At 34.3% G+C, this 13,768-nt stretch overlaps 1 protein-coding gene across 3 annotated transcripts in view; it reads right to left on the bottom strand.

Annotated features, from left to right (window-relative positions):
* RIMS1 (regulating synaptic membrane exocytosis 1) overlaps positions 1 to 13,768 on the bottom strand; it is a 310,345-nt gene that overhangs the window by 79,871 nt on the left and 216,706 nt on the right. For 2 of the 3 annotated variants that reach the window (XM_057369045.1, XM_057369055.1), the window contains 3 exons: positions 12,212 to 12,283; positions 4,984 to 5,166; positions 3,476 to 3,588 (listed from right to left, as the gene is read on the bottom strand). In XM_057369045.1, the coding sequence (XP_057225028.1) occupies positions 3,476 to 3,588; positions 4,984 to 5,166; positions 12,212 to 12,283 (368 nt within the window). Of the gene's footprint in view, positions 1 to 3,475; positions 3,589 to 4,983; positions 5,167 to 9,162; positions 9,234 to 12,211; positions 12,284 to 13,768 lie in introns of those variants that run through there. The other variant, XM_057369036.1, reaches the window with a different exon arrangement.

The raw sequence follows: 13,768 nt of genomic DNA, 5'->3' as shown, positions 1-13,768 counted from the left end.
ATAAGTTAGGGAAATGACTATTAAATTGTGATGCCTAGAGAACACACACTAACACACCCATATAGAACTGACTTTCAACATTGAAACAWCTCAAGATCTTACAACACAATAGCATGCCAATGTGTCTCGCATTCTAAGAAGTACTGCTGACAGGATTGCAAAAGAAATAAATACAACTACGACTGCCTTGAATATGACTGYAACTAAAAAAGTCACATTGCCTAAGAATTACAGAAGCCTACAATCTTAACTGCAACAATTTTTCAAAGTCTCCATGCCCTCGAGTTACTAAAAATATTTAGTTAGAATTGTCTCAAATGAAAATAACTATGCGTCTCCTTCACTCCAAAGCTACTCAAAGTTGCTCTCCCCTTCAGAACATAATCACCAAGAAGCCTTTTCTTTTTTGCATTTTTTTYGCCAATATGAACAATAATGTTGTTTTAAGGTTTTAGTCCTTAAACTTGACCTTTTCCTCTGTATTTAAGGCTGTTTCTCCATTCCTCATCAGCAGTACCAACTGTATTTCTGTAATGCAATAAGGAGCCCTACTTTGGTCTTCTCTGTAACAATTCTGTGAATTTTTTTAAAGAAAGCATATCTCCTACCCAGGACCTTGTAAAAATACCTGAAGTTCTCATAAGTTGAATTTTTGTGATTCTCAGACAGCCAACCAGACTAGCAACTAAGACAACATTATTTGGTAGAGACAAGGAAACAACCTTTTTGTAGTTTCAAACTTGACAACAGAATGGAATGTCAGAAATACAGTATCAGTCAAGCCTAATAAGCATGGATATGCTCACTTAAAATTAATAGCTAAATATTAAAGATTAGGAGTCAAAATAACACTCAGTTTCTCCACATGAGAAGTGCTACCARTGTCTTGCTCCTTCATTAACTCTCACTTGCTCTGTAACAAGTACTTTAAAGAGTAATAATTAGTTCATTGGATTCTTCTATGTCTCCTGAATATGCAAAAGAGCAAACAAGAAGCCCATTCTTGATAGACAAACATGCAATCTTTTTGCAGCAATCACTGTGACTTGTATAGCAGACTTAAATGCATAGCTGTATATAGTTAGATTCATAGATGTATGTATTTAGATGAGCATTTCACCCTCATGAAACAGCAGGATTTGTATGGAACATAAAGAAGTACTTTACTATAAAAATGATCCTTTATGCCATATCATACAAGTTTTCCTTAAAACACAACATGYCAAGTAGACCATCAAAATGCAGTTTTATTTATAAATGAAGAAAATGCATTTTGAAATATTTCTGATGACATTTGGATATTGCACTGGATTTTGACATCACCTCAATCTATGGTGACTGTGAATTTAAGCCATTAAAGACACACTACAGTTCCAAGCACAGTTAATGTAAATCTTTTACAAAACTCAGTATGTTTTGGATTCAATAATACATTAAGGTCAGATCACTACTGGTCATTTGATATTGACCCTGATATTAATTTGACAGGGATTATAGAGGTGAAACTAATATTAAAATTTGTTACTGTATATCAGAGGAAGTACTGTGGTCTTATGTCCTTACTGAATTTAATTTCTTACGGTAGTAAATTAGACATACTAGCATATGTATTACAGCAGATACTGAGAAATTTTTTTAAACATATAAAACATAATTAATTTCATATTTCTCTGCAAATACATTCTGAGTCTGAACAGAGCATTAAACACAGGTAAAATCAGAAAATCTCCCTTTCAGAAGCAAAGTCAGTCATTCAGACCAAACCAAAGTACTGTGTAGAGAAGGAAATCTCTTTGATCTCTGATTCCACGTGCTCTAAAGCAGCCACGGTGACACAGGCGGCATTATTCATAACAACAAAAMAAACGACGTCGCATCCTACTTGCACATTTTATGTATCAGACGCAAGCATATTAAGCACAACTTAAACAGGAGTTYACTGAAGCAGCATTACTTTACAAGTGTTCACGGTATCAACAGCTTTATAAACCTAGAGTAGCTTTGGCCTCCTGCTCAACTTTTGCTTTTTCTTTCCTCTTYTGTACACATCCCATCTCTACTCATTTTCACGGTAAGTTCTACCTTCATTTCCAACTTCTTCAGCAAACCACAAACTGGTATTTTTACTTTCACACACCAKTTACCAAGACCAGCAGAAAGATTATATATTAATATGCAAAGGAAAGCCAAATTAAAATTAAACTAAAAGCTRATTCATCATTATATATTGTACCAAGTTCTGAAATTGAAGTAGAAACATGGAAGAAAGTTGAAATCCTTACTAATTGCATTTCCATGTAAAGCCCCCAGCTTGCTAATAYGCAGAAATAGAAACTCTGAATGTAGTTTGCAACTAGTTTATAATTCAGACAGTAGTAGATTCACTACAAAATAAGAGGACCTGAATAGAAAGTTTAAAGTTAATAAAAGCCACTTATATCAGTATATTAGTCATTCAAAATGAACACATTTATAAAACAAGAGTACATTTTATATGTGCTAATTAAGGGGTTTGTATGCCATCACAACTCAAAGACTTAAAATTAATGCAAACTGATTGCATGTTAATGCAAGCCATAGTACATGAAAGCCTCCTTGACAATCTGTCATGATAAGGTGGTCATGGTCAGCAACTTTATCTGTTGAAGAATGTGATCTTCTAACAGGTCTGTAAGGCACTACAATATTTCATCATTATAAGCATTTCTTTAATTTCCACAAAGAAGACAACCTTATAGTGTATTGCAATCTCAGTTGTTGCTTGTAGTCAATGAGAAAACAGGATTTTTTTAACACAGAAGAAAATATGAACGTTCAAATATTATCCATTTTGCCACTTCATTTTACCATAACAACTCATTCTCTGTSTGCATGATGTTGCTAGAAAAGGAAACAGCGATATACATTCTTATTTGATGTTAGTATATAAGAAGCATCTTCCATAACCGTTGGATCTACATTTTCTTTTTCAGAAAAGAGCAGCACTTTTTGTCCRATCAGTTTATCCTTAATCAAGAAAGGGCTGGTAACCTGTGGTCCCACATTTCCCATGGTAATTATTTTCATTTTTTACTCACTGCACTACAAACTCCAGAAGAAAAACAGACATATGACATTTATATTAATCTATGTTAATAATGCACAACAATAAATATAAACCACAAAATAAAAAATAAGTAAGACTGTCAAAATCTTTGCCCCATTTTTTTGATGATAACATACTAGACATGTTGGAAACTACCATTACTCTAATAGAAATTTAAAACATAAAAGGGTACTAGAAAATTAAGGCAATTAAACCACATGTAATAACCCACCAGTCAAACGTCACTGGATTTTCCAAACTACAAAGATGCTTTCTATTGCTTTACGGGTAGAATTGCAGCATTGGAYACATAGTTATGCAAGAAGTTTTAAAGTAAAGAAAGGTAAGAAATTAAAGAATTTGAGCTGTCACAAGCTCATTATTTGATACCTTGCTCTATACTGCCACTTCTTACTGGAACTTGYGGTAGCTGCCTTCCCCTACGACTGCTGAAGGAGGTGTCTGCAGGCGGAGACTGCGTGGGACTTCCTTTTGGATGTGTTCTGCAAATGAAAATGAGACAAAAGCAAATTAAGGCAAATGAAGAGACCTKTTTTATTCTGAATTTTAAACACAGATTAAGTTGTAGGTACTGGAGACGGGTTTGAAAAAGTTTGCATTTGGTCTCTGCCATATGCACTTATTCTGGTCTAGATACCCAGTCAACTTATTAGTCCTCACATTTAATTTCTCTAACTACCTTCAACTCTGGAGAAATTATTTTCCTTTATTTCCTTTTGTTGTTTATTTATTTATTTATTTATTTGCGGGTTTGTTCTGTTCTGTTTTGGTTTTTTGTTTTTTTTTTTTTAAAGCAATAGTGAAAAAACATTGAAAGAAAAGCAGTTTTCTAAGAAACATTTAAGATTATGACTCACAAATTATTTGTGTTCTCCTGCACTGGTAGAAGGGCAACAAAAAATGCCACCTTTATGTTTTATTAAATTTAGTATTCCCTTTGTGCTGATGCAATAATTGCACAAGGCCACAGAGAACTGAACAGCAAGTATTTATTCCCATAGGATAGTGTTTTTTTCCCAGAACTCAAAGAAGGAAAAAGACCTTTAAGCTTAGTATTGGGGTTGGCAAAGGGAGGGGGTGTGTATGCAAGTATTTGTGTGTACATGCAAAATATGCACAAGACTTTGAATATTCATATCTAAGTAAATATCCTAAACCTCTTTGGCTGAATTCTAGCTAGCACTGTTTCAGAATATTGCGGGTACTTGRTGTCTTCTACACAGACAGAGTTTCTTGGTATAACACATCAAACACCTTTGGAAATCTAACATTTAAAATAAGTATAGGCATCTGAAATGACTATGGGGAAAAGGTTTAAGAAAGTAAAACAAAGATGAGAAGAAGCAGACTGCTGAGGAGAGCTTACTGTGAAATGCCCTTGCCAGTTATAGCAATGTCACACTCACTACAGTGGATAAGCACTGTTTATCCAGTCACAAGCAAGTAATTTTTAATATAAAGCAGCCCATTTGTGCAAATTCAAAATACTGTTGGTTTTCACTAGGTAGAGCAACTGACTTTCTCTTACCCTGTAAGATCAGAGTTAGCTGTGTGAACAAAGCAATTTTCTGCACAGTACTCAAGAAAAATACTTCGGTAGTTTTCATATGGATACAGAACAAAACACAACAATGGAAGGACAAGACACTGTCAGTCTTTTACTTTGTGTAACTATTTAAGTTCAACAGCAAGAAGTACCATCTGGATGGTGAAGATAGATGGCATAAAGGATATGGGAGAAGTGTAAATACCATGAAGAGAAAATAATCTACAGCGCCAGAATGAGTGAATGTGCCATGTATGCTCAGAGAAGTACAACACCACACTGAAACCTTGGAGGGAGAACACCAAAGCTATGCTGGACACATAACAGCAACCTTGTCAGAAGCGGAGAAGGCGGCGCCGAGCCTCCGGATGCTAGGTGATGTACAGAGCATAAGGGTCTGACACTAGCCTGCTCACTCGACCTTGAGCGAGCGTGCAGTTTTCCCCTAATGACTGCATGTTCAGTCGTTCGTGGGGTTGGAAGTCCCCTTCTAGAAAGACATGGTAGCAGACCCCTAAAAGATCAGGGCCAAAAAGAAACTGTTCAGTTGTTAGCTCCAGGTACACCTTCCCAATGCCCCCCTCCATCAAAGAACATTGCAAATCCTGGCTGTAGGACCAGGGTTGAGGTTTCAGATGAAAGTTGATTAATTCTGAATGCAAATCCATTTTCAAAGTGACAAACTGCAGAACACTCASCACAGGAGATACACATGACCCTAACTGTGGAACAGTTGAATTGCACTGCTCATAGTGCACAATTGGCCAAAAACTCTAGCTGCACCCTAAAGTCAGCAAACACAAGCTAACAACACCTACAATGAARGGACTAGAAAAGAGTAGGCTATGAACACCTGGTTTTACCACAAAGCATTTCAGTTTCTAAAACATACCTTTTTTCYTTATTAAAAATATTAATTGCATTTCAGTTAGTGTCCTAAAACAGGAAAATATGGAAGCACATCTCTGATATCCTTATTTTTCTTTACAGTTTGAAATAAGAAATCTATTTATGTACCTCTAAGTACTAAAACACGGTTTTAAAGGAATTCTARTGAATAACTAATATTATGTAGTAAAATGATTAATCATGTTAGTACAATACAACATAATTATTACTAGTTCAATAATGGCATCCACTACAAGTATAAGATAATCTGTAGTATTTGAAGTTTGTAGAATGCCAAAGAAGTATTCTAACTGTGCCTTTTTTATACTTTGGCTTTTCAACAGGGCAGTCTTYTGTGAATGGTAGTATTGTATTTGCTCTTATATCAGAAATATAAATTCTTTTGATGTCATTTCATCATGGGGTATCTTCGTTGTTTTTGGCTTGCCTTTTAAAAACATTAGTGTAGACTTCCAAAGCCTCCCTTCACACACCCAGCACAACTTTCCCACAAGATACAAAGTATCCCAGGAACTGTCTRGTTCATATGGCTATCATACACTAAGTAGTAATCCTCCAAAAGCCCCTATATATGAAATAACATAAGGATGCCTACCAAAGATAATAGGCAGGTTTAGATTAAAAGCCTTTTCATGATTAACAGTTCCTGTGGGAGACCAGGCACAACGCAAAAAAAATCAAGATTCTGTTACCTGATCTTATAGTCTCTCTCTTAAATGCTAACATTTCTTTAGCTAAACTTGTGGCTTGCCCTAGTGATAACCGTAACATTCTTGCAGAGACTGAATCTCCTGAATCTGAAAGGTGCTTACAGCAATAAAGATGACCTGAGTTCTGAAAATGCCTGTTTCTCCATGCTGACTGCAAGAGTAACTCATGCCAACTGTTGTACACAACCAAGTATCAAGCATCTAACAGATGTCTAAACATCGTAACATCCATAAGTTAAATACAGACCTCACTCTGTGSCAGAAAGTTCTTGCTTATTTTTACTATGGATAAATGCTTCAATCCAACAAAGTCATCRGGTTCTCACTGCTGATCTTTTTCCTTTTAGAAGATAAATATCCAGGAATTTATCTGAGTGCCCAGTGAAACACTAGAAGTCTGTCCTGCCATTATAGAACAGGACACGACTTATCTGCAACTCAGAAACTTACCTCCTTCTCCAGTAATATCTTTTTACAGATATGTCCCCTTCCAAAAGAAAGATAAAGGATCTGCTTAACTCAAATGAAGACAAATCAGGCATAAGATTTRTATTAGCTGGGGTATTAGAATGAGATGAATATGCTTCTTGGGGTGCAAATGAAAAGAGATAAAAGGCAATTGAAGAATAACTAGAATGGAGTTAAGGACTTGCTGTCCTAGGAGAAAGAYCTGTTGCTGGCAGGTAGAAGCCTGCAAATGGTTGATCCAGAGAATGAGACAAAAAGGAACCAGTATGGAAGACAAAAGCTAGTGACAAAATGAGATRGAAGTGAGATAAGAAGTAGAGAGAGGAGAGGAATCTGGGAAAAAAATGTACTTGGTGAGCAGTGAGACTGCAATGGGCATGTACATGTGTATCTCATCTACTGGCTCCTCGCAGAGGAAAGTGACACTGCAAGCAGCAAACCTACTAATTCAGCTGGCAATGACCTACAGAGGAATCCTACAGGTTCCAGCTCTGCCAGCACACAAGAAAACTCAAATTCCTTTCCTTTCAGACTGATGCCTCAGTAGTGTGCTGCCACCTAAGAAACTAAAGAAAAACTAAGAATAAGAGAGGGTCACCAATCCAGCTCACCCGTGGCATAGTGTCCTATGACAAATRCAGAAAGTACAGTTAAAGACTATATGTATCCTAAATACGACAGGTAATGTCATATCTGGCATTTCTAGGGTGATCAGTTAAGGCTGAAAGAAAACATTTTAGGAYTGGGATGAACCAACTTATGTTGATTCATACAAAACCAGAAAATGTTTGATTTCTGCRTAATCAATTTTACTCCTTCAGAACAGTTTACTGAATCCCATCTAGAAAGCTTATCTCTTATTAACAGAACTTTTAGGCTTTATAAATGATCCTGAAAAGGTTGGCTTTTTTTTTTTTTTTTTAATGTATCTTTCCTAAACTATCACAATACACAGAAAACTTAATCTTACATAGCACCTTGAAAGGCTTTATGGAGAAGCTGACAGTATGCTGCTATGTTATTCCAGTAATCTGCTTAACTAATAATAGATACGATTTGAAAATAGTAAAATTGTAAGACAAAAAAGAATATGTGAAGAAGAAATASTCGAGTTACATTTGACAAGAAAATTCTTTGCCTATCCTATTACCAAAACTTCCTGGCGCTAGTGCAACATAACACCTGAGATGGAATACTTAACTATAGCGTTCAGACTAGGACATTTTTGTCTCACATCTAATACTAATTAACCCTTTTATGGAAATAAAAATCTACAACATGTGCCATGTGAAAAGAACCAGTACAATTCATGTTTCCTTATGTTCTTGTTCACTGGACTCACTGCTGAATCACCAAGAGTCAAACCCCTTGGTCATCAATTACTCTTCAGAAGCCAGAAAAAAAACTAGGGGAAAAAGCAGACTTCAGTGATGTCCATGGCACAACAGTCCCCGATTCAACCACAGCAAGGATTTCAGTTATCATTTAGGTAACCTCTCTGATTTAAACTGAAAAAGCAACTAGGTTGTTGTTGTTGAGTCAGAATTATCTGAATCAAGGAAAATGCAAACACTGTTTTTGGATCAGGAACAGTAATCTGGGACTGGAAGCAGTAAAACTAAGGAAAAGTTCTCAAGTTTTGCTACATAATGTGCATTTTCATTGAAAATAGAGATGTCTGTGTTGTTCACGGAAGTTTTTAAGCTCTCACAATTCAAATAGATGTACATTCCACCTCTGCTAATCAAAATAACATAAATGGATTTTTGACAAAGGCAGGATCTCATCCCTCTACACTGCTCTTATTTCAGTCTATATATACGGTTTAAAACAACTAGATGCCCTTGTTATTCAATATATCTTTATTTTTTTTCTTTTTTTTTTTAAGAATTTTAACATGTAACCCCATGCTACTGTAGCATGAAAGGTAAGAGATATGACAATACAAATTCAGAATTCAATTAATACAAAAAAGTCCCAGTTTTTATATTAATTTTATGCAACAATAGATTTAAATGTGTAGCTTAATTTTTCATATTTTAAAGTGAAACTTGTTTGATCAGAGATATTTTKAACTATTAATCTATTACAGCTCTTTATGTAATCCATTATGTTTTTTCACCCTCAAAGTTAATATAAAATTTTTTGGAAAAGAATCAGTGCCCTGAAAGAAAAGTGCAGAAAACAACTTCTAGTCTTTGCCACTAAGCTTGTCTGCAATGATGGAGAATGCTAGAAAAATTCTGTATCTATGCAAGACAGAGCTAACTATACAGATACAAAATATATGATACTGTAAATTATGACAACATAGCTTTTGGTACTGTCACAGGTGTTCTAAAAAAGTCGTATTAGAGGTATATACCAAAAACTGGAATCAGACTGGTAACAAGAGATGTTTACATATCAATCAACATTCCTACCTTTCTGTTTCAGTTGAGGGTCCTTTCCTAGTTTGTTTTTGGCTGCTATATCTTTCCACTTTTCTGGACTGCCTGTGAAATGACATGTCAGAAAAGAAATAAACAAAGAAGAAAAAGAATACAGAAATATGAAGATTATTTATTAATGTATTACAAAGGTAGTAACAGAAACAGTTGACAGATGAGAAAGTGACAGCTATCATCATAAACTGGCTGGTGAAGCTGAGCTTTAAGAGACATTGCATTAATTAGGTTTGATTGAGGCTCATGGTGTGAAAGTTATGAGGTACCAAAACAAGGAAGAAAACATTAATCCTGACTGAGCCTGCAACTGGTTTCCACTTCACAGCCTGTATTTGGTTAGAATATGTCTCCTCATAGGCCTATAAATCTCTTAACAGCATGAAAACAAGTTCAGAGTAGACAGCAGGGAAAAAACCTTGCAGGAAGAACCAGAAAATACTATTTGCAGGTAAACTTTAAAATTTAAATTTCAAAAGCAAAACAAATATTCCATCATATAAGATTATAAAAAAGGATGCAACTGTATTAATAAAAACTTGCTTTTTCAAAAATCTTATTCTTTTACTTTTTGAAGATTTTAGAAACAGTTGAAACCAATTGTATCTTTTGCTAGTCAATATAAAGAAGTTATAAATTTCTTTCTCTCCTTTACTCCTTTCCTACACAAATCGTCTATAAAATTCATCTGACATTTGGATAGTGATTACCTTAGACATTCTAAGCACTTACTTTGACATTAAATAAGATCCATGAGGAGTAACGCAATTCTATACATATAAGAACAAAGGTAAAGCCACATTTCATCATTAATATCCAGGACTATTAATACAATATGTCAATCTCTGCAAGTCTGTGTTCCCAAATTTTCAGTACTATCTATAGTAATGTTAGCATTTAAAAATTGGGATTTACTACTTTAAGCCTCAGAAAATCATAAATTTTCAATAGAAAAAGTGCATCCAGTGTTTCAGGAGAGGTCAAAACCAGGGAGTGACAATTATTCATTCCTAGACCAGAAATGCAGACAAACTTTCACACATGTAAGATCTAGCAGCAACACAATCAATGTCACATATTAGGCTATGTAATAATTACTGTGGGCAAAACAGAGACATCAAAATAATATTTAAAGTAATATGTTTTCCTTTTAAACCTTTGTGGTTATAAAGTGCAATCCAGTGCCTGAACTGGAAGAGAGCCAAACAGCTGCAACATCAACTTATACCCAAAGAACATAATCATAGTGGATTTTTATTATTTTTACCCACTGCAATATTTGATGATTATATTGTGATGCAGTGGATTCCACAACAAAGAAAATACTGCAACAAAATACAAAAGACTTTCTGTATAAGCAGAGGTCATTACCTGATGCTTTCTGAATTAAAAAAAAAAAANGCATAATCAATTTTACTCCTTCAGAACAGTTTACTGAATCCCATCTAGAAAGCTTATCTCTTATTAACAGAACTTTTAGGCTTTATAAATGATCCCTGAAAAGGTTTTTTTTTTTTTTTTTTTTTTAATGTATCTTTCCTAAACTATCACAATACACAGAAAACTTAATCTTACATAGCACCTTGAAAGGCTTTATGGAGAAGCTGACAGTATGCTGCTATGTTATTCCAGTAATCTGCTTAACTAATAATAGATACGATTTGAAAATAGTAAAATTGTAAGACAAAAAAGAATATGTGAAGAAGAAATAGTCGAGTTACATTTGACAAGAAAATTCTTTGCCTATCCTATTACCAAAACTTCCTGGCGCTAGTGCAACATAACACCTGAGATGGAATACTTAACTATAGCGTTCAGACTAGGACATTTTTGTCTCACATCTAATACTAATTAACCCTTTTATGGAAATAAAAATCTACAACATGTGCCATGTGAAAAGAACCAGTACAATTCATGTTTCCTTATGTTCTTGTTCACTGGACTCACTGCTGAATCACCAAGAGTCAAACCCCTTGGTCATCAATTACTCTTCAGAAGCCAGAAAAAAAACTAGGGGAAAAACCAGACTTCAGTGATGTCCATGGCACAACAGTCCCCGATTCAACCACAGCAAGGATTTCAGTTATCATTTAGGTAACCTCTCTGATTTAAACTGAAAAAGCAACTAGGTTGTTGTTGTTGAGTCAGAATTATCTGAATCAAGGAAAATGCAAACACTGTTTTTGGATCAGGAACAGTAATCTGGGACTGGAAGCAGTAAAACTAAGGAAAAGTTCTCAAGTTTTGCTACATAATGTGCATTTTCATTGAAAATAGAGATGTCTGTGTTGTTCACGGAAGTTTTTAAGCTCTCACAATTCAAATAGATGTACATTCCACCTCTGCTAATCAAAATAACATAAATGGATTTTTGACAAAGGCAGGATCTCATCCCTCTACACTGCTCTTATTTCAGTCTATATATACGGTTTAAAACAACTAGATGCCCTTGTTATTCAATATATCTTTATTTTTTTTCTTTTTTTTTTTAAGAATTTTAACATGTAACCCCATGCTACTGTAGCATGAAAGGTAAGAGATATGACAATACAAATTCAGAATTCAATTAATACAAAAAAGTCCCAGTTTTTATATTAATTTTATGCAACAATAGATTTAAATGTGTAGCTTAATTTTTCATATTTTAAAGTGAAACTTGTTTGATCAGAGATATTTTTAACTATTAATCTATTACAGCTCTTTATGTAATCCATTATGTTTTTTCACCCTCAAAGTTAATATAAAATTTTTTGGAAAAGAATCAGTGCCCTGAAAGAAAAGTGCAGAAAACAACTTCTAGTCTTTGCCACTAAGCTTGTCTGCAATGATGGAGAATGCTAGAAAAATTCTGTATCTATGCAAGACAGAGCTAACTATACAGATACAAAATATATGATACTGTAAATTATGACAACATAGCTTTTGGTACTGTCACAGGTGTTCTAAAAAAGTCGTATTAGAGGTATATACCAAAAACTGGAATCAGACTGGTAACAAGAGATGTTTACATATCAATCAACATTCCTACCTTTCTGTTTCAGTTGAGGGTCCTTTCCTAGTTTGTTTTTGGCTGCTATATCTTTCCACTTTTCTGGACTGCCTGTGAAATGACATGTCAGAAAAGAAATAAACAAAGAAGAAAAAGAATACAGAAATATGAAGATTATTTATTAATGTATTACAAAGGTAGTAACAGAAACAGTTGACAGATGAGAAAGTGACAGCTATCATCATAAACTGGCTGGTGAAGCTGAGCTTTAAGAGACATTGCATTAATTAGGTTTGATTGAGGCTCATGGTGTGAAAGTTATGAGGTACCAAAACAAGGAAGAAAACATTAATCCTGACTGAGCCTGCAACTGGTTTCCACTTCACAGCCTGTATTTGGTTAGAATATGTCTCCTCATAGGCCTATAAATCTCTTAACAGCATGAAAACAAGTTCAGAGTAGACAGCAGGGAAAAAACCTTGCAGGAAGAACCAGAAAATACTATTTGCAGGTAAACTTTAAAATTTAAATTTCAAAAGCAAAACAAATATTCCATCATATAAGATTATAAAAAAGGATGCAACTGTATTAATAAAAACTTGCTTTTTCAAAAATCTTATTCTTTTACTTTTTGAAGATTTTAGAAACAGTTGAAACCAATTGTATCTTTTGCTAGTCAATATAAAGAAGTTATAAATTTCTTTCTCTCCTTTACTCCTTTCCTACACAAATCGTCTATAAAATTCATCTGACATTTGGATAGTGATTACCTTAGACATTCTAAGCACTTACTTTGACATTAAATAAGATCCATGAGGAGTAACRCAATTCTATACATATAAGAACAAAGGTAAAGCCACATTTCATCATTAATATCCAGGACTATTAATACAATATGTCAATCTCTGCAAGTCTGTGTTCCCAAATTTTCAGTACTATCTATAGTAATGTTAGCATTTAAAAATTGGGATTTACTACTTTAAGCCTCAGAAAATCATAAATTTTCAATAGAAAAAGTGCATCCAGTGTTTCAGGAGAGGTCAAAACCAGGGAGTGACAATTATTCATTCCTAGACCAGAAATGCAGACAAACTTTCACACATGTAAGATCTAGCAGCAACACAATCAATGTCACATATTAGGCTATGTAATAATTACTGTGGGCAAAACAGAGACATCAAAATAATATTTAAAGTAATATGTTTTCCTTTTAAACCTTTGTGGTTATAAAGTGCAATCCAGTGCCTGAACTGGAAGAGAGCCAAACAGCTGCAACATCAACTTATACCCAAAGAACATAATCATAGTGGATTTTTATTATTTTTACCCACTGCAATATTTGATGATTATATTGTGATGCAGTGGATTCCACAACAAAGAAAATACTGCAACAAAATACAAAAGACTTTCTGTATAAGCAGAGGTCATTACCTGATGCTTTCTGAATTAAAAAAAAAAAATTCTCCCAAAAAAAGAGTAAGATTAAAAATTTAAACCCCTTTGGTCCTAAAGCTATTTTTTTCAGATTTATTTTTAGTATATTCTCATTACTTTTCAATTTCTTTCCTTTACCAGGACAAATATATAGTGGGTAAA

The sequence above is a fragment of the Malurus melanocephalus genome, unplaced genomic scaffold (genome assembly GCF_030028575.1).
Source record: "Malurus melanocephalus ecotype Western Australia unplaced genomic scaffold, MMel_1.1 scaffold_4, whole genome shotgun sequence".
NCBI classification, from domain to species: Eukaryota; Metazoa; Chordata; class Aves; order Passeriformes; family Maluridae; genus Malurus; species Malurus melanocephalus.
This window is presented reverse-complemented; position numbering and strand designations above follow the sequence as displayed.